Genomic DNA, 21,321 nt, shown 5'->3' with positions numbered 1-21,321 from the left:
TTTCTCACTAAATGACTAGAAGACAGTTAAATTAAAACACAACTGTTTATTAAAAGTGGTATTTTCAAAATTAGAAATTAACCCGCACGTTTTTTTCAATTATCAGTGATGTAAGATGAAATATAACAAAACAAATGTGCACACAACTTAAACGGGCAGCACAGTGAAAAATAAACTCTAAAACGTAATATAAACATTGTTACACTAATCGCTTGGATCCAAGAACACACGGTCATTATGAAAAAGTTTTCTTTTTCTCACCTGTAACTTATCAGAAGAATTTGAATTGGTAAGTTCAGAATTTTTTCCTGAACGTGTGTTTATTGTGATGGATTTTTCTGGAGTAATAACGACAGGGTTTCTGTTAAGTAAACTTGTCTGTTTTGATGGTTCAGTAGCATTAGTGTTAGCTGTTTCCCTGGTCATTTTTGAGTTCCTGGTTTCTTCGCTAACTTTTTTTCGTATTGTACTATTAGAATTTTGTGGTTGGTAATCCCTCACAGTATCAAACGTTTTATCTTCTGCTTTCTGGAGTTTGTTTTGGAGCTCTTGAATCTGTTGTTTCATCCTTCTCACCTCTTTTTCATGCTGCATTTTCAAGAACTGAAGTTTCTGAAACAAATAGAACTAGAAGAGCTATTTACCTGTAACAATCAATAATTATTCTGTAAGTTACAATGCAAGTTCTAAAGATCGACACAGACACATAAACATCAATTTGTTGCAAGAATTAAGAAGTGCTTATGTATATGTTTAGGAGGAATGTTGGCAGAGTAACATTATGAAATTATATGTTGAAAACTTGGCATAACTTCTGTCCATTTGTAAATACTTGGTGAATATACTTACCTTACAAATTATATGTTGAAAACTTGGCATAACTTCTGTCCATTTGTAAATACTTGGTGAATATACTTACCTTACAAATTATATGTTGAAAACTTGGCATAACTTCTGTCCATTTGTAAATACTTGGTGAATATACTTACCTTACAAAAAAAAGATAGATTATATGCACGGTCGTGGAAAAAAAATGGTAACTTATTTTACAAGTAGTTGATTGGATTAATTCAATAAAGTAAGTGTAACAATAAATGTAGATCCACTGACTCAAGAAATAAAATTTATAAAAAAAATCATTTCACACGTGCATGGTCTGAACTAACAGGGGTAAACATTTTTTTTATATTTAGTTCATGCATATTAAAGGAACACTTGGATGTATATATGTTTTTGGACCATGTATAGCCAATAAATAGTGATTATTAAAACAAATTATGAGAAGTGAGTTTACTCTTACTGAGCTACAATGTGCACTACATGTAATGTGGTTCCCCCTAGTGCTAAGATCCAGTGGTCAGAGTGCAGATAGCCTATTGTGTAGCATTGCATTAAGACAACAACAACAACACATGGTTATACAAATAAAAGTGAAGGACAAATTAAATTAATTTATTACAACAACATAGGGAAGAAGTAATGAGAACACATTAACAGAGCAATAAAAAAATGACATTAATTTACTACAACATGTGGAAGAAGTAATGAGAACACATTAATAGGGCAATAAAAAAATGACATTAATTTACTGCAACATGTGGAAGAAGTAATGAGAACACATTAATAGGGCAATAAAAAACACTTAGCAATGAGAAAGGGAGAAAATGTAGAGGCCATTTTAAGGTTTCACTACTGTCTGATGAGAATGAAGTACAGTAACTACGAGACCTTTGTTTGGGAGTTAGGGTTTCACTACTGTCTAATGAGAATGAAGTATAGTAACTACAAGACCTTTGTTTGGGAGTTAGGGTTTCACTACTGTCTAATGAGAATGAAGTATAGTAACTACAAGACCTTTGTTTGGGAGTTAAGGTTTCACTACTGTCTGATGAGAATGAAGTACAGTAACTACGAGACCTTTGTTTGGGAGTTAAGGTTTCACTACTGTCTGATGAGAATGAAGTACAGTAACTACGAGACCTTTGTTTGGGAGTTAAGGTTTCACTACTGTCTGATGAGAATGAAGTACAGTAACTAATGAGACCTTTGTTTGGGAGTTACTAGGATAAGTATGGGTGTCTTATATTCTAGATTTTAATTTGTACAAGAGCACAAATTACATTTTTGGCACAGCTATATTTTGAGGTTTAGTTTTTTTTCATTATAGTCTAATTATTTTGATTATGTAGATGCGAAAAAAATATTCCTCAAGAAAAATGTGTTATGGAGTTATTTTTTGTTGTTTTTTTAATGTGGTGTATACACACTACACATTGTTTCAGAATATAAATAAACAAATCAGGAAACATTTCACCATCATCTGTTGATAATACAGCATTATTTGCACTTACGTTAGGCTTACAACCTTACTTAATATTTGTTTGATAGTCACAATGATTGTGACCAAATAATCTGTAAAAATAGGAAACTGTATTAATATTATTTTAAGTCTTACATTTTGGCATATAGGTTTATCAGAAGTACTCTATTGCACACACACACACATTGAATGATATAAACACTTGCCAACTACATTTGAAGTTCATGTATTACATTATATGGTTTATGCATGTTAAGTACATCACAATATACCGTTTTGTCTTCTTAAATGCTCCTCGGTGGCTCAGCAGTAAGTCTGAAGACTTATAACATTAAAAACCAGGTTTTGATAGCCATAGTGGGCACAGCACAGATAGTCCATTGTTTAACTTTGTGCTTAACAACAAGCAAACTTTTTTATATTAGTATAGAATTAACAAAGTTTTATCTAGGATTAATAAAATACAGTAAGACCCCGCTTTAAGCTGATTCATTGTACAGCTCTTGTCTCCTTGAGAGATTTTTTTTTTTTCACAAGAGAGAAAAAGATCATGAAAATCCATTACTTTCTGAACAATACTTTTTTTATACTAATGATAGTAATGCACTAAATAATTTTTATTTAATAATACAACAAAGAACATAGAAGAATAACATGCAAAAAAAAGCAGACAATATTCCATAACTATCACAATTTTTCTGGCATTTCTAGCGATGCAATATAAACCGTTAAAACATCATCCATGTACGCAATATTGTTCACGTGTGAAAAAAAAACATTTTCTTAGGAAACGATCCACAAATCTCTGTACAGAAAAACAATGTAATATAATACGTTATTTGATAGACGAAAACCTTGCCTGGCTCGTGGTTATAACTAATATGGTCATAAACGTAAGAGAGAACTACATGTATTGACAAATCCTGAAAGAGAGGATGTGACAAGAGGGGTCTGATTTTCTGTATGATAGCTCTGTAACCAAACAAGATTGAAGTCTAATAAAAATTAACATATTTTTCCAGCGATGACGACATTATAGTGAGTAATTTACCAGAACCTAAATAAAACACTTATACATCATTCACAGGTAAGAAACAATACCTTCAGTTACGTATCTCCATATATGTAATGTTAAAATGACCCTGTTTAGAGCTTTGCGCTCAGGAGTGCTAAATAGGGTGTTACTATAATGTGATTTATAATTTACTGCTAACATTTACCAGTGTAGTTTTTAATCTCAAGTGACACTACTCTGAAAAATATTATTCTCCAAAAGTGGTAAATAAAAGATAAGTCTTTCAATCGATCCTTCCTTGACAACAAATTCAGAAAGATAACAGTGGAAGAATTCTAGTCTGTTTAAATAATTACAGCAAAAATATTTCAATACCAAGCCATTTTTTATATACAAATGTAAGCGTTCCAAAGTATGTGCAGATAAAGCGCACCATGGGTTAGAGTAACGTGTTGAAAGGACTCACTTTTCTGAATATTTCGCTTCCATTTCCGAGTTGATTGGAGTTGGACTGGTTTGCTGTCTTTACAATCTGGTCTTGGAGGTGATTCACTTTACCTTCATACTACCATCAAATAAAAATATTATTCACAGAGAATATAGAATCAATTCTTTAAGACAAACTTGCAGACTACTGGAAAAGGGGGATTTTAAAAATACGCCTATCATTTAACAAAGAGAGCTTGTTATAAAGTACGTAACATAATTTCTAAGATAACTTTATGATTTTTGAAAAAAAATTATATCGGGAAATCTTATTCAATGAAAAGCTCGTAATGAATGGACCAACCCACATCATCATTGTGTTTAATGTGGCACGTATGACTAAACAGCTTAGAACAACATATTTATAGAAACACACCAGTTACCTCTACTTGAAGCTTTGTAATTTCACTTTTCATCCTTTTTTTAACGTCTTCGATTTCTTTGTTCAAATTCGTTACTTCCATCTGCTTTGTTTCAAGTTCCTTTGTGTGCAAGTTTTTTTCGACTCTAACTGCATGGAGAGTAACTAGTTGTTATTTTAGAAATGCTGATTAAAGTTGAATTACAATACTCCACATCTGATGGCTACCCTATACTAAAAATAGTATTTTATTATTAAACATTACTGATTAAATGTCAAAAGCTGGTGAAGAAGTCAGTAGGCCTAACATCTGTGTCAATTATGGAAAAATTAAGAAGTCTGTAAAAAATAAAACATCTGCAGTGTACCTGACTTCTGTTTATTATTATCTTCAGTGAACAACCACTTGGGCACAGTGTTTCTAACCATTCTGTTGAGAAACCTTCACTGCAAAGGATCAATGGTGTGAGTCTAGGCTGGCCAAAAAAAATTGCCTTGGCAACCAATCAAATGAGTTGACGCTACCATCTCGCTATCCCTATTTCCTGATACTTAGCATGAGGATCACAAGACGAACATGGCACCAGCAAATGAAACAATCTTGTTAATCACAGTAACCTTCTGTACTCGGAATCTTGCAATATATATATATATATGACTGAAATGTGTGTATCACAGCTGTATTAATACTTGACGGTAAGTATCTGTGAATATTCTTTCTGAAAAGTGTACTTGCAATTTTTTCTAGTGCCTTCTATGTTTTACTAGCAAAATTGCAACACTAACCAATAATCTGCTAGTGTTAATTTCAGGCCCTAAACTGTGAACAACAATTAGCTGACTGACAAATTCGAAAAGACTACACTTATGTTTACTGTATTATTATTATTGCAACTATTCTTATAAATGCATACACAACTGTTATTGGCCCTCTCAAGTGGTGAAGGAGCTAGGTTTAATGGAATAAATATTTTTTGTTCATATTTATCAGGAATTGAATTTAGAAAATAAAAATGATACTTGATAATGAATTTAGCTACATAAAAAAGATAGATAAGAAAGCTATAGTTAATGTTTTACGTACTTTAAATAGAATTTTGTTCATCTTGATTCCATACATTTCAGGGGGGATTTGTGGCCCAGTGGTTTATGTTTTGCACTGTGTATATGAGGTTCATGTCCCGTTAGTGCTGGAAAGAAAAGTCTGCCTTACATTTTGATGCTGCAGGTGCATTATAAGAGTGACAGTGAAATCCCACCATTTGATTAGAGTAGCCCACAGGTTGGTGTGGGTGGTGTTGACTAGTTGTTTTTCTTCTACCACTTCAAAATTAGGGACAGCTGAGACGTATAGCTCTCAAATAGCTTTGTATGAAGTTCAATAAACCATACAAATTACGTAAATATAAATTACCTTTTTCTTCTGCTGTTCTGTGTATTTCTTTGATTTCTTGGTCTTTCTCTGTTTCTAGTTGATTTTGTTTTTCATACAACATTTTCAGCTGTTTTTCATGATGCTACAGAAAATGAATTACTGAAAAACTCATAAAATAAGTATCAATAACAAAATCAGGAGACTTCAACAAATCAGTGTTTGAAAGAATTGTGAATTGTTGATGATTTTAAAAACACGAAAGTCACTGTGATTAATTAATAAGATATAATTCTAAATTAGGACCCCAAAAATCCGTACGAAACAATGTAACAATAATTTTGTTGGATGATATAATTCACTGTTGGATGTTGTTTTTCAAGAATATCACAAAAACTGTATAAATGTAATACTTTCAAAACGTTTTTTTAAATAACTGAAACACACACATACACTAATCAACTGAGTACATAAAAGTATAAATCAAATACATTTTTTAGTAATTTGGAAACTTACAAGAACCTTTTTCAAAGTTTTATATATACAAAGTTGTTCAGAATAAGTTTATTTTTTCTTTCACTAAAAATATTTTTTCACAATATCAGTACAAAGTTTAGAATTCACAGAAAATCTTTCACACAAAAATCATAAAAAATTAAAACCATCTGATTTTCATTTGTTCGTTTTAGTTTTATTTAGCATGAATTTCAATTCATCTCTATTAAACAGTTGTATTTAACAAGTTAAGTGTATGATACGTTTTGCTCGGGTTTTAAACAAATTTAAATTGCTATTATACAAAAAGAAGTGTCAGTTATGTTTCACTATATCCTGAAGACTACCAAAATTTCTTTATCTTTTTCCACACTCAGTTTTTGGAGATCATTCTTCAAAGCCCGGTTTTCTCCTGAAAAACAACAAGAAGAAAGAAATCTTAAAATATAAGCTTTCTTAATCATTTAACTAATGTAATTACCGTCTCTAAACATGGAGAGCAATTTTATATAATTTCTAAATTTAAAAAATGACAAACTGCCATCTTACCTTTTAGTAACCCCAGTTTTGTGATAGTGTCTTGTAGATTTAACACCACATTCTTCAAAGAAGAAATTTCTGGAAAATTGGAGAAAACAGAAACAACTTTACAACCGTGTTTAGTTTAGAAAGAAGGGAGTTAACATCTAGGATTTCTGTAACTTTAAACCTTTCACAAAGTTTCCATTAACCTGTTTTTTTTTGTTACGGTCTTGTCATGTTTAAAAGATCTCTAATGTAAGGATACAAGTTTCGTACATGATTTATTTTTTATAAGTGTGGCACCTGTAAGTTAACCAAACTGAAGAGGCATCAGGCTTAGTAATTACGGTTGCTTTGTTTTTACCTCACTTGCTCATATTCTTTGTTGTTTGCTATTGTCTAACCATGATGACTGGTTTTAGATCTGTGATTTTGTTTCTAATGACGAACAATTTACTTTACTGTAGTTACTTCTTTTCATTTCTTCACTAATTTTATCATCCAGTGAAGATGGAGATCGTTAGAGTGTTATTTCACTGGAAACATTAATTTAAATTCTGTTATTAGTGACTCAACAAATAGAATGTACAGAAATGATTCTTATGCTCATCTTTTGTTATGGTTCGATGTTTGGTAGACTTTTTTACTCACTGTTTTCATTTAATTGTTGAACGTTGAGTATATTTTTGATGTTTTTCACTGGTAATCTGATGAAATGCGATATATAAGCCAATACAGTTTACTAACTTTGAACAGTAGGGACTTGCGACAAAAATGTATTTATAGTAATTAATTGTATACAATTTTATAGACACTTAGAAGAATCTTTATAACACTAACTATGCTGCTCATTAGTCTGAAAAATATTAAAACACTGTGCACTTACAGGAACTGCAATTACCTTGCAACCACATTTCTTAATAAACTTTCGAGATTGAGTCCACGCATATCAAATCTTCTGAAACTGTGCTGATGTGATCACTTTAAAACAATGTGTTTACACTTGTTGTATTTACTTTAATATCAAGAAATTATTATCACTTTGTATCCAACATACAATTTATCTTTTTTTTACTCTTTTCTCAAATGCTATTGAACTTTAATATATTGTGAGAGGCACTGATGAATAACCTATGATTTGTCAAAGGAAATTATTAAGTTGAAACACAATGATGAATTCTAGTGAAAGTTGTTTAGCAGGTAAGTACAATTATCTGTAAATACCAAAACACAAGTACTGTATGATTTATGTGTTTAACTTGATTTAATGTTTTCTTTAGTGGTCATTAAAACTTTGTGAATATAATTATTTTGAAAATCACGTGTGAACTTCTTGAGAAAGCAATCAGTAGTGGAAAACTAAACATCATCTCAATTTTAAATTTGTAAAATCGTTTGCTGTTCAAATGCTAATTAATCAAGTATTTTAACATTCTTGCAAGGTTTATTAAGAAATACAGTTTCTTTGAAAATAGTGTTTAGAAATTCTGCTCTCGTAATGTTTTATTTGATAACACAATGACTTGGCCAACTTTATCACAGTCAGTAGCTCCAGTTACATGGTGTAATTTATGTTATTACACCAATACAATGAACATGTTAAATTAAAGATAAGTTTTATTACCTTCTTGAAGATGTTTCTCGTGGTCATGTACAGTATGTTCTTGTTCTTTATACGCACGCAATTCTTCTTGGAGAGTTAAGTTCTCATCTTCCAACTTCTGAATTTTCTACAAATGGACAACACAATCTACGTAAAGTTCAGAAAGTTAACGTTTAGAACTACACACCATAGATTATTATCAGTTTATTTAAGACGTCATCTAAGATAGTTTTAGAAAGGTTTCATTGTACAGCAGAAGTCTTTTTTTTTCTATTAACAGAATAAACAGTGCCTTCAGTGAAATGTCTAAAGTTTCAAGTTACGTACTCTGGAAGACTCAATGCAGGTTTGTTCTTTATAGTTGTTTTCCTTTCAGTGATTGATATGTTGAATAGTTTTACCAGTGGATAAATACACCATAGAATTAATTATATTTTTATAATACATTTGAATACTTTTTTATTGGAAGATTCAGAATGGACATATATCATTCCTGTTTTGCTTTTCTAAGTATAAACATAACTATACTGTGATTTCTGCAATTCAAACAATAACTGAAGTTTGTTGTTTTAGTTGCATACTAATATTACATTTCTTGAAATTTTAAAACCAGAGAGCCACGTTTTTTTGTTCTTATCTAAAATTTTGACATTCTGCCTACTGGCAAAACACAAAGGTTACTTATTCCATCAGGTAAGTCTAAGAATTTATTGTTGTCTCACTGAAATATAAGACACAAGTTCAAAATTAACAGGTTGATAATATAAAAATTTCAAAAAGAAAAATTTTATACATGAGCTGGGGTAACAACTTGAACAGTAACAGGTATAACTTATATTTTATACTTGAAAAAAAGGTATGAATTATAAGTCTCACTATGAAAAGTAAACCAATAATGCAAATTACCGCCCCCCACTGTAAAAACAAAACTAAGTCAGGCTGACAAACAGACTGTGAAGAATGTAAAATTTTTGTCCGTGTAATTTTTATCTAATTGGAGAGATTTTCAGATATCTATTAAACCAGTGTAGAATGAAATCGTACTAGCTTGCAGCAAAATGCGAATTTAACATAATTTAATTTTTTGTGGTTGTACTTTTCAGATTAACAATTTAGTTTTTTTTTTTTTAATTTTATGATGAAACTTAATTAAATTCTAAAACAATTTCAACATCAATAAAGCTTTCCAGGATACTGAAAATTCAATAAACTTAATATTTAAGTTTTTTTTATTTTGAATATATATAAATATACATATATATTTTTTTTATCCCATACCTGAATGTACAATTCAATAGTATATTGATTTTTGCTTTTTAACCTAAAATGAAACCTGGTTCATATGGACAACAGATGGCATTATGTTTAGTAGGAAAGTGGTTAGTTTCAAAAATACATATACAAAACAAAAGTATAATACAGGTAATTAACAAAATATAGAAACTAATTAACCAGCCTGATGTTCATGGGCATCTGAAGGAAGGGGGATTTACCTCCCATACATTTCACAAAAAATTGCATGTATTATGATGTAAACTTAACATTGTAGTTAAAATAAATATTTTTTAATAATGTTTATTAAAACTAAATTTTTGTTTATGTTTAAGCCCACATAACATATTCCTTTAGTCTGTTGACTTACACTCTAAAAGCTGATCCCCTAAGTACGTGTTTTGTCCCCCCGTTGAAAATATACCCAATGTTTCTTATTTCCCTGTCAATGTACAGTGTCCACAGTTACTCATTGTACTGTAAAACTTGTGGGTTTTCTAATTTACCCAAATTTTATGACACTCTCAGGACAAAATATTTTGGCTGGTAGAAATTCTTATGCAATAGAACATGTCAAAAATATATTTAGGTTAGTCAAAAACCGTTTCTGTAGTTACAAATTTGAATGTAGGTAGTTATTTTATACATGCAGTAGGATGTAGAGTTTTTGACTTCTACCTAACATCATGCCTCGTTAATTAGCCTTTTTAAACTTTCACTTCTCTAACAGAAGACTCACAAGTTGTCTTTTAGCCTTCACTATAAATATCTCTAACATTTTTTTGTATTAACGAACATCGGTGTTTTTCACACTACTCTGCAGTAACTTCAGTAAATGATGTATTCATCTGCTCAGAAATGGGTATTGGTGATTAGATATACTTTTTAGTTATATATATTGTTACGTCTCCGTTCGTTAGTTAATTTTCCGTATCTTCGTTCCGACGAAACTTTAGCGACACAAGTCCTTTCTTAAATAAAACTGGTTTATTCTTTCTGAATACAACTTTACGATACACTTAATTTCAACAGTCACTCTATAACAAAAGCTATAACTCACGTTTCACGTGCTCGACAATACTCAATTACACACACTCTGACTGCAGTTCAATTACTCATTACCTACACATTATCCCGTCACGTTGTGACCATCTTATATATACCAGACTACCCCCAATCTAGTAATCTCCCGACAATTCACGAAGGTTCGAGAAAGAAGTGGCGTGATACTAGTCACGTGACCTCGCTGACATAACAATATATATACACACACACACACACTACTGAAAAAATAATGAGCAATTTACGCTTTCCCTAAAATAAAAATTGGGAAATTAAGATTTCTCTTCAATATCTGCTGTTATTTCTGTAAGTTAGAATGTTCATAAAATCATCCCTGTTATCATTAGCTGCACATCATGTTCTTATAGCAACAATAAAAAACAAACACACATTTATAAAATATAAGGAAGAAGTATTATTTTTTGTTGTCGGCAAGTGAAGTAAGGAGGACTCTGTATAAATTTGAATGGTCGGTATATAATATATGTGATACCAGCAATATCAAAGACCATGTTGCATTGTTGTGATGGCAACTGAATAATCTGAACTTACAAGACATCCTTTTTATATATATCAAAAAAAAGTTAGGTAATTCATAGTAAAAGAGTTGAATAATTAATAAGATGGTTTTTAGATCAGTTTAAATGCTACTATCACCAGTAACCAGATGTATTTGTATGACCACAATTCCTACCATATCATATTAACATCTAAAACTTGTGATTAAGTAAAGATTTCCTTCAAAACTAAATATTGATTCATGCTCATTAATTATGACCAGTTCAAGAAATAATTACAGAGCAAACTGTTTACTTTAAAATAGGAAAAATACATTTTGAAAGGGAAGCTTGAAATTAAAACAGCAAGAATTCCAACTACCATTATTACAGAAAATGTTTATTGAGCTAATTTTTTTCCATATTTTTTCCCAATATTATCATTAAACTAGCATGTCTAGTGACATAAGACTTATGTGCTGTGAAAATAAGTTACCAGTAATTTCTGGAAACTTAATCCTGTCTTTAAGTTGAGTGTCTTTACCGAATAAGTCGGAACCTTGGACTATAATTAAAACTCCTCACATTTCCTGCAGTTGTTGGCTCTTAATCATTCTGATGATGATGTTCTTGTTCATTATACAATATCAGCTGTTAAAATCTTTATAAAATTGTTCTTTCCTTAAATGCAGTACCAGTGAAATTTGAAATGTCATTAAATCCACCTTATATTTCTACACATTAAATACACACAAAACCACACATTTAATTTTATGTTTATTGAAATTATTAGTGGAAAATAAAAAATGGTCAATAAATTACTTTAATTTAGGTGTTGCTAGCTGGAAGAGGATGCTGCTGATTTACAAAAGGATCATTTAGTGAGATGGGCAAATAAATGGGTTTTAATTATAATAAATGCAAGATAATGCATGTGGGTTATCATAATTTCAAATATAAGTATAATTTGGATGGGGATAATCCTAACAGTGTCATGAAAGAAAGGGATCTTGGTGTAATGGTTAATCAATATCTTAAGCCATCCAAGCAGTATGCTGTTGCTAGTGGTAGGGCAAATAGGATTTTAGGTTGTATCTACAGAAATATTGAATACAAGTCTAAATAGGTTATACTTTCACTGGTTAGGCTACATTTGGAGTACTGTGTTCAGTCTTGGGCTTCTTATCTTAGGAAGGACATTGAATTGTTGGAAAGAGTTCAGATGAGGGTTACTAGAATGGTGCCTGGGATGGAGGGATTGTCATAGGTGGAGAGGTTGAAATCTCTCAAATTGTTTTCTATTTAAAAAATGAAGAGTTAGAGGGGATCTGATTGAGGAGTTTAAGATAGTAAAGCGAATTGATAGTATTGATGCATCATCTTTTTTCATATTTAACAGTGAGAATAGTAGGACTAGGGGACACTATAAATTTTGGCAGGGTAGGTGTTATCTACAGCTAAGACTGTTTTATTTTTCTAACAGGGTGGTTGGTCTGTGCAAATGGGTTTGCCTTCGGATGTTGTGGAGGCAGTAAATTTAAGTGAGTTTAGGAGAAAGCTTGATAAGTATATGAATCATAAGGGCTGGTTTTAAGATTTTTTTAAATGTATTTATTAACAGTTTTAGTTTAATTTAGCCGAAATCGACCAATAGGTCCCATGTTGGCTCAAAACATTATATTATTTTAAATATAGGATCTCTCTCGGAATTTCCCGGTTATTTTTGCTAAATTTCCATTCTCGGTTTCCGGGAAATTCAACAAGAATTCTCGAGATAATTTCAAAAATTATTTTGTCATTGAAAAGTACAAAAATGTTACTAATGTTTGTGATATTTTTATTAGGGTTTAATAATTTTAAAAATATAAATACCAACATGAAATAATAAATAACAGAACGGTCTTTAAACGAAAACTCTGTAATTATTTTTACACAACGGAAAATTTTTGAACTGGAAATTTTGGTTCAAGATGAAAAAAAATTGAAGCGAGTGTGATCTTTTTTTTTTTTTTCAAAATGGCGACGCCCGGTGCAAGTCGCGGCCCTCACTTTTCTTCTATGTCTTTGGATAAGAAATATAAGAAATTATTAAACATTATCCAGAACCTGGAGAGGAATATCCTGGCAAAGAAACAGAAATTAATGGACGATAAAAGTGAGCATCAAGTTTTTGCTAGCTCTAGTAATTGGGTAATGGAACGTGTAGTGACTGCTATTAGACCTGCAGATAATAAAGAGAGTTTGGACGATTTGCTAGAGATAATGATACCAATTTAGATATTAGAAACAATAATGAAATTCGTGGTAGAGGAAGAAGAGTTCCAAGAGGAGTCGGACGTGGACGATGGGGATCACGAACTAGATCTAGACAAACAGAAATGGGGCGTTGCCTAACAGCTGATCTTAATTCTTTAAATTTTGTTTCTAAAATTTTAGGATTTAAACTTTGCTGACTGATTTATTTTAAAACTAAGACCTCGACTCCTGATTACAATTAATCTTTAAACAAGGAAATAGGAATGTATGAGCTGACCGGAGAACTAACTGATATATTGTAGAAACTCAAATATGGATTAAAAACAATCAAACTGACTTCAACAGAAAGTGAGCGAGTGTTTTTAATCTCAGGAAACTTTTTAATTAAGCAGCAATCGTCTCTTAAAGCCCCGCAGCGGCACAGCGGTATTTATGGGGACTTACCCGCTAGAAATCGGGTTTTGATACCCGTGGTGGGCAGAGCGTAGATAGCCTATTGTGTAGCTTTGTGCTTAACTTCAAACAAACAAACAAGTCTCTTAAAGATAAAGCTATTAATGCCTTATGCTTTCTCAAATGCTATTTTGTGAAAAAGCAACAAAAAATAATTTGAATTAAATTTTTTTGTGTTATAAAATGAAAATTAGTAGTTTTCAATATTTTATTTACAGTGTATTAGACCACATATGTTCTTTATCGCCAGTTTGAAAATATATTTAAAAACATTCACCGGCAATTCTAGGGATCCCGGGAATAACCGTAAAATTTCCCGGTTCAGGAGAATGAAAAAAATGTTCGGGAATGAGAGCCTCTAGAGGGAAATACAAAAACATTATAATTTCAATGATCACAAACCTCCTTCCAAGTAAAGAAACATTCTACCAATTTATCGAGATCCTTTGAGTCTCTGTAAGGCTGGGTTAATTGTCCAACTGTTTTCAGCTCCTTTTGAGACATGTAGATCTGTAAATTAAAAGATAAAAGTATTGTTACGTCTCCGTTTGTTAGTTAGTTTTCCGTAACTTCGTTCCGACGAAACTTTAGCGACACAACTCCTTTCTTAAATAAAACTGGTTTATTCTTTCCGAATACAACTTTACGATACACTTAATTTCAACAGTCGCTCTATAACAAACGCTATAACTCACGTCTCACGAGCTCGACTTCAACAATACTCCGTTCAATTACACACACACTGACTGCAGCTCAATTACTCATTACCCTGTTGTCCCGTCACGTTGTGAACGTTTTATATATACAAGACTAACACATATCTAGTAAATGCTAGGGCTTTCTTGAAGGAACAGGATATTTCTAGAAAGAGGAAGCGTAATACTAGTCACGTGTCCTCGCTGACGCAACAGTATATACTCAAAACTATATTTAAAACACCAAATTGTTTACTGCATAAAAGACGTGGTAAAAATTTTAAAAAGCTGGTTTCCTAGTAACATCTAAATAAAATTTGTCTGAAAAACTTGCTAATCATTTACTGTTAGTATTATTACATTTTGGACTTACCGAAATGTCTAGTAAGTATACGAGTGACAATAAGCTACATAGGCCTAGCCTATACATTATAACTCACATAGGCTTACCGATCAGAGTGCAACAAAAACAGGGTATAATTGGATGGGGAGGTGCTACGATGAGGAACATGCCATTATACGTGAAACTGGTCTTCACTGGGCAAGACTGAAATGTGGTCTTAATTATTAGGGAGAATTGGACTTGTTGAACCTTTTAAAGTCAAGTCGCACGACTCTGTTTTTCGTTAAAACTGGTGTTGACTTTACTTCTCTAATAATATCATATATTATGTACGTAATAAAACGTTTTGTATGAGGACTATGTCCAACAGCCAATGGGTTATGCATTAGGTCCCCCAGCTCCAGTATGTATAGATATATCATTTTTGAAGTTTATTATGGTTTATGTTATCCAAAAACATAGTATTAATTCTGGTTCTTCGGACATTATGTGGCTAAATGCACTTTAATAGGCCTAGTACTAAGATAAAACTGTCAGTTCTTGTGTTATTGTGGTAGGCCTAACACAGAACGTACATGGGCGTAGGTTTAGGCTTAAAGTAGTAACGTTAAGCTTTCAAATATAACAATTCATCATTACCGATATAGGCCTAACTTTAAGCTCTATAGAAATTCAAATTATACTTCAAAGTTCATTAACTTTGTGAACTTCTTGTTACATTAAGCTTTGCTTAATTTTTGCAAGCTTCGGACATACAAATTTAAGTTAGTCCGGAATTATTTTTATGTTTAAATTGGCACTCGGTTTCTAGCGTTATAAGTCCGCAGACATGCCGCTGTGTTACTAGGGGGGCTGTTTTATTAATAAAGTTATTTTAATTTGACGAATTTTTACCACTACTTTATATTTTATCTTGCATTTTGTTATTTCCTCGCCTACGCAATTATTTTATTTCTTGAAGTAATCTAACATTAGTTAAGCCTTTATTAAGTGCAGCTTATATTCGATAAAAAGGTAACTTAACACTAACCTGTAAATTTTACCATATTTAATACTATCAACATATGAACGTATATTTTTTTCTAAGACGTAACATTAGATCTTTTTAAAAACTCTGATAAGCATTAAATATGTTTTTGTACAAAATGTCCACTAAAGTATATCGACGTCCGCCTTTTGTTTACATCCGTTAAAATGAAGAGCGCGCGGATGCGCATTTAGATAGTAAGGTGCACGCATTTTCAGGACAGACAAAAACCGAGTATTATTGTAATAGATAATACACGTGTTTCAAAACATTACAGGAGTACACTAATATTTACCCCTATTTCAATACAATACACACAAACATTGAACAAACGCCAGAGATAATCGTATACAAGTTACCATTTGTTATACCAAGATAGCCATGTACCAGTTAATTTTAACCTTTGAGCTAAAAAACCGGGTTTTGACACCCGTGATGGGCACAGTTCAGAGAGCCAATTGTGTAGTTTTATGCTTAACGACGAACAAACAAAACTAGCTTTTAACATTTTAGGATTTAAAATGAATCTCAGAATAAATAAGTTTGTCAAACCTTGAAAACCTAATATTCTAGCAACAAAAAAATTCATCTCTACCATATCTAACTTTGCGCCATAGTCTGGTGGTTAGAGCGCTCGACTTGCAATCTGAGGGTCGCGGGGTCAAACCCACTATTCGTTAGTAAAAGAGTAGATCAAGAGTTGGCGGTGGATGGTGTTGTCTATCTGCCTTCCCCATAGTTTATCACTGCTAAATTAGATACGACTAGCGCAGATAGCCCTCGTGTAACCTTGCATGAAATTCAAAATCAAATCAAACCAACTTTAAACTTTAATTTCAGGCGAATAAGATATTATCTTAATATTCCGGTATTTAATTAAGTATCAAAATTAAAGCACTATTATTTGAACTTTTTATCACTAATGCAACGTTCAGAAGTAAACTTTTGATTATCAACAGATCACATGTCCCAATAAAACTTTTCATTAAATATTTTTTCTTCAAAAGTACTCAAGCTTACTGCTGAGCAGTGTTACCATATGTACGATAACTTTGTCACGTCATGACATTTGAAACATCTCATCACGTTGTTACTATTAGGGGTCAGCCAAATAATTCTTGTAACGTAGGTTTCTGGCATGGGGTAAAAGACGGAACTCTTGCCGGAAACGATGTACAGTTCTACAAGAACACACACGATGATGATTGCAAAACCTTGTCGAAACGTTGTACATTTGCTGTTATATTAAAGTTTTTCTTCATTACCCATTCAAGCCGTCTCCAGCCATTATTAGTCTCAAAGTGGGTTCCTCGTAATCGAATTTGAGCACACAATGATGTTATTATAATTTAAGCTCGGAGAAGCACCACGGCTCTTGCGGTGTCCGGAGCCGCCCCCCCCCCCCCCCCCAGTGACCTCGGGACAAGGACTGTTAGGGAGTGAGGTTTCTCTGAGACCAAATGAGCATAGTGTGTTCTATAGCTCTGTTTCTTCTCACCTGCCCCCCAGTGGCACAGCGGTATGTCTTCAGACTTACAGCGCTATAGAAACCGGGTTTCGATATCCGTGGTGGGCAGAGCACAGATAGCCCATTGTGTAGCTTTGTGCTTAAATTACAAACCTTATCACCTAATTCCACGGTGAACCTGTCCATCGGTCTGTTTTCACACACAGGTGGTGAGGTCCAGTGGTAACGTTGAGAGAAAATGCCGAGAGGTTCTGATGAGGGAACTGTCATCGGAACAGTAGTGAGACCATTTCGGTTGGTCAGTGAATAAACATCATTAAGGGGCAATTGATTTCGCGTAATAGCGCACCCTGGTGCCGCCATCAGTTTTCTTGCTTGACATTCAAGTTGAAAAATCAAATATGCAAGGTTATTATTATTTTATATTCTTCTTTCTTTATTTTTATTATTTCTCGAGTACTTTTTTCTAATTCGTAATATCTTGAGTGGGAATGAAGAGAAACTTTTCTGAACATCCTCGATTGTGTTCAGTTCTAAAGGATTAAACGTTTTTAATTCAAAATTATTACCACGTTGTTTAGGTTTGGTTTTGGTTTGACGTCACCGACAACCGGTTATTCAGTGCTGAACTACATGATCATATGATCTATTGTCTTCGTGTATTGTGAGGACTTCAATCCTAACTGCCTTCACACAGTGTTGTGAAATAAGTGCGCAGGTGGATTAGCACAGCAAGCAAGGGCTGAAGATGAGCGCGTGTAAATGATTTCTAAATGTTTTAACTAAAGTACTATACTAGTGTTAGACAAGAGATTTGAACAGCAAAGCAAATACCAAAGAATAATCCTAGTAATAATTATAGTGTTTCCAGGAGAACAAAGAGTTAAACAAAACGTGATAGAGGGTGGTATCAAGCAGGGCAGGTCAACTTTATGTCATAGTTCGTATAAAAATATATATTAAAAAAAAAAACAGACTTCATCTGGAATATTCTTAAATATATGCAATGTGCGATATTTTTTCTGAATGTGAGAATTTCATATTTTAGATCAGGCAATACTTCTGCTGAGCCACGGTGGGAGGGGGGGGGCTTTGATGATTAATATTTTACTTGAAGTTTCGATCACTGTGCTGTACATCTCAAGTATGCTTGGGGAAATAACAATGAAAAACCTATAGGGTTGTGTCTTGGTGTTTGTTAATCTGTGTTTTCCTAGACAAGAAACCTATAGGGATGTGTCTGGGTGTTTGTTAATCTTTGTTTTCCCAGACAAACAAACCTATAGGGATGTGTCTGGGTGTTTGTTAATCTTTGTTTTTAATCTTAATCTTATACAAAACTTTCGCACAACATATTCATGCTTATTCCGTTTTTGTTTGTTTGTTTGTTTACGTGTTCAGCTATAAATAAATAATCCGTTAATTCACGCGAATTGATATACATGTACATAAGTAACCAGTATCACTTCTCGAATTTAAACACACTACTAGATTGGTGAACGTTGATTTAAATACATAACCTTCTCTACCGTCACAACACGTGTACTTGAGAATGATGGCACCAGTGATCGAAATGTTTTACCTTGTTGGGTGTGTGCCAGGAGCCAGTCAATGTTAAGGCAAGAAATACGACCATAAAGAAAGGACATCCTCTCCCAGAATATTTAACTGACCTCTCTTTTGCAGCAATGTCTGCAGTCATTTTTGCAGGGTCTTCGGTTTAGTCCGTCGGCATTTCCATGAGATTTTCCTTCTCTGTATTCAATATCTTAATTATACTGATCTACCTTTCCGATCCAACGTGCCAGTTGTCCCTCTGGGTTCTTTAATGATCTTAACCAGCGTAATGCAGCATGGTCTGTCCTGATGGTAAGCCTAGCCCTATAGAGGTAATGATGGAAATATGTCAGACTCTTTACTATAGCAAGGAGTTCCCTCCATGTTACACAGTAGTTCCTTTTTGGTCTACTCAAAACCCTACTGAAGTAGGCCACCACATGTTCGTTTTCATCCCACTTCTGACACCAATTTGTTGCGTCTCTGGTCGTTTGTTAATTTCCGGTATAAATTCTTCCCGAGGACCTTCAGCGATACAAGTCCTTTCTTAAATAAAACTAGTTTATTCTTTCTCAATACAACTTTGCATTACAAAGAATTTCCACAGTTACTTTAACTTAAAAACACGCTATAATTCACAACGATTCAGACACTTTACTTACGGTCACTACCGCTCGCTTGACTCAATTATTTGTCTCTATATCTCACTATCTGCTATTATATCTCCGCTTTATTTGCCGGGCTTATATACTAAAATAGAGGGCGCCTAGAAAAGACTAGAGTTGCCAGGAACAGTCATAATCCTTCTAGAAACTCCGGCGCTCTTGCTTCCAGAGTCACGTGGCTTCCGCTGACGTAACAACATGTTTAAAAAAATATTCCTTTCTGTAAAATCTGTAACTTGTAATAAGAAAAAGTATATGTTTGTGCTTGTGTTTGTTGTTAAATACAAAGCTCCACAATGTTCTGCCCACTGCGGGTATTTAAACCCGGTTTTTGGTGTTTTAAGTCTTCAGACTTACCGTTGAACCATGAGGGGGAGCATAGGCACACTGTTCATCAGTTCATTTGATTAAATAAATATTTCTATCAATATTTTAATTACTTGACAGTTAAAAAAAATGATATGAAAAATAAGATTACCCAATATAACATTGACTAATATGATTCTGTCTATTTTTGAAACGAGTAACTAATGCTAATAGATTCACGTTAAAACATGTGAAGTATATATATATATATATATATACAGAGTAACAAATAGTTTTATTTCTTGCTTATTAAGTTCATATGTCATCCCGTATTGTTACCTACAGAGTGCATAATTCTCGTGATTCATGGCACGTTTTACTGACGTCACGACAGGACAAACTGCAACCTTAAGCGTCCCTTATGTGACGTTATTTTAATGTCTGCTGACTGACTGACAGACAACACACTACTGGTGCGAATGGTTAAAACAGGTGACTCCTCCAGGCGGTTTTCAGCTCCCTTTCGAGGAAATTAGATGGTGAAGAAGGGACGGACGTAGGCCTAAGAAGCAATGAAATATTACTATTGTACCAATCACAAGTGTGTGTGTATTTGTGGTGGTAAGGCGGCGGTTGTTTGGCGATGGTGTTACTTTTTTTTTTTCAAAATGTACTTCTAATCTCGCGCATTCAGTCACTTTGTTTTGTATTGTGATTTTAATTCGCAATATTCTTCAAAGTTTTAGAATCAAACTACGTGTAAAAAAGTACAAATTTAATCAGGCCAAGCCAGTATGTTTTCCTTTGCTTACGAAAAGATACATCTGTGTGTGTGTTTCACAATTATCTATACAAGGACTCTATAGATAAGTTTATAATTTATAACATTATATGTATTATTAGAAGTATATTAGTTAGTTATATCTTGTAGTTTTAACAGATTTTATTAATAGATAAAGAAGAACATTACTATTTGAACTATACAGTTCTTGGTTTATTATGTATTTAGGGTTAACTACCATACTCACAACCGGCTATAGACGGTGGGTGGTTGTTGAATCTGTGGCGTTACGGGCTCTAGCACCCAGATCTTAACTCCTTATTGACTCTGTAGCTGTTTTATGTGTGATAGGTGGAAGATCCCCCAATGCCTTTCGTTGCTATGACTACAAACATTTTCACTTTGAAATTTTACATTATTTAGTTACAGCTTTGCTGGTGCAATCATGTATTTGTTGGCGCGTGAAGCGATAGTAAAAATATATATCCGCTGAGTTACGTCACAGAAAGGCGTTGTTCAAGGGGAATATCCCAAAATGCCAGATCTGTGAAATATCGATAATTATCACTCATTGTTACATTCTTTTGCTTGGAGATGTCGCTTTAAAATTTCTAGGGCCTTGAAAGACAAATTTCTTGTATTAATGTAACATTCACCCTGACTTTCGCTCAGTAAAACTTTGAAATGTAGTCGGAAAATTAAACGAACTGATTTACGTAAACTGTATTTGCATGACGTTTATTGAACATTTTTAATTCAGTAGAT

General features: G+C 33.0%; 1 protein-coding gene across 4 annotated transcripts; it reads right to left on the bottom strand.

The window, feature by feature from the left end:
• Positions 1 to 32: 32 nt before the first annotated feature.
• On the bottom strand, positions 33 to 21,000 carry LOC106473157 (rho GTPase-activating protein gacN-like). 4 transcript variants are annotated; one of them, XM_022401644.1, is made up of 9 exons: positions 20,804 to 21,000; positions 14,117 to 14,224; positions 8,196 to 8,301; positions 6,599 to 6,667; positions 6,397 to 6,461; positions 5,597 to 5,699; positions 4,205 to 4,332; positions 3,802 to 3,900; positions 33 to 612 (listed from the first exon to the last, which is right to left on the bottom strand). In XM_022401644.1, exons 2-9 carry the CDS (start codon positions 14,216 to 14,218, stop codon positions 205 to 207), a joined length of 1,080 nt encoding a protein of 359 aa, XP_022257352.1. In that variant the 5' UTR covers positions 14,219 to 14,224; positions 20,804 to 21,000; the 3' UTR covers positions 33 to 204. The 4 variants fall into 4 exon arrangements, with proteins under 4 accessions (XP_022257352.1, XP_022257355.1, XP_022257353.1 ...); XM_022401647.1 differs by having other exon boundaries at positions 14,144 to 14,224; XM_022401645.1 differs by having other exon boundaries at positions 20,807 to 21,000.
• Positions 21,001 to 21,321: the final 321 nt, after the last annotated feature.

The sequence above is a fragment of the Limulus polyphemus genome, unplaced genomic scaffold (assembly GCF_000517525.1).
Source record: "Limulus polyphemus unplaced genomic scaffold, Limulus_polyphemus-2.1.2 Scaffold5937, whole genome shotgun sequence".
Lineage (NCBI taxonomy): Eukaryota > Metazoa > Arthropoda > Merostomata > Xiphosura > Limulidae > Limulus > Limulus polyphemus.
This window is presented reverse-complemented; position numbering and strand designations above follow the sequence as displayed.

Coding starts and splice junctions, on each gene's coding strand:
- LOC106473157 (XM_022401644.1), bottom strand. CDS start 14,218: ATGTCTCAAAAGGAGCTGAAAACAGTTGGACAATTAACCCAGCCTTAC. Junction 6,668..8,195: donor CGAGAAACATCTTCAAGAAG/GTAATAAAACTT, acceptor CCAATTTTCCAG/AAATTTCTTCTTTGAAGAAT. Junction 5,700..6,396: donor AAAAAGATAAAGAAATTTTG/GTAGTCTTCAGG, acceptor CATTTTCTGTAG/CATCATGAAAAACAGCTGAA.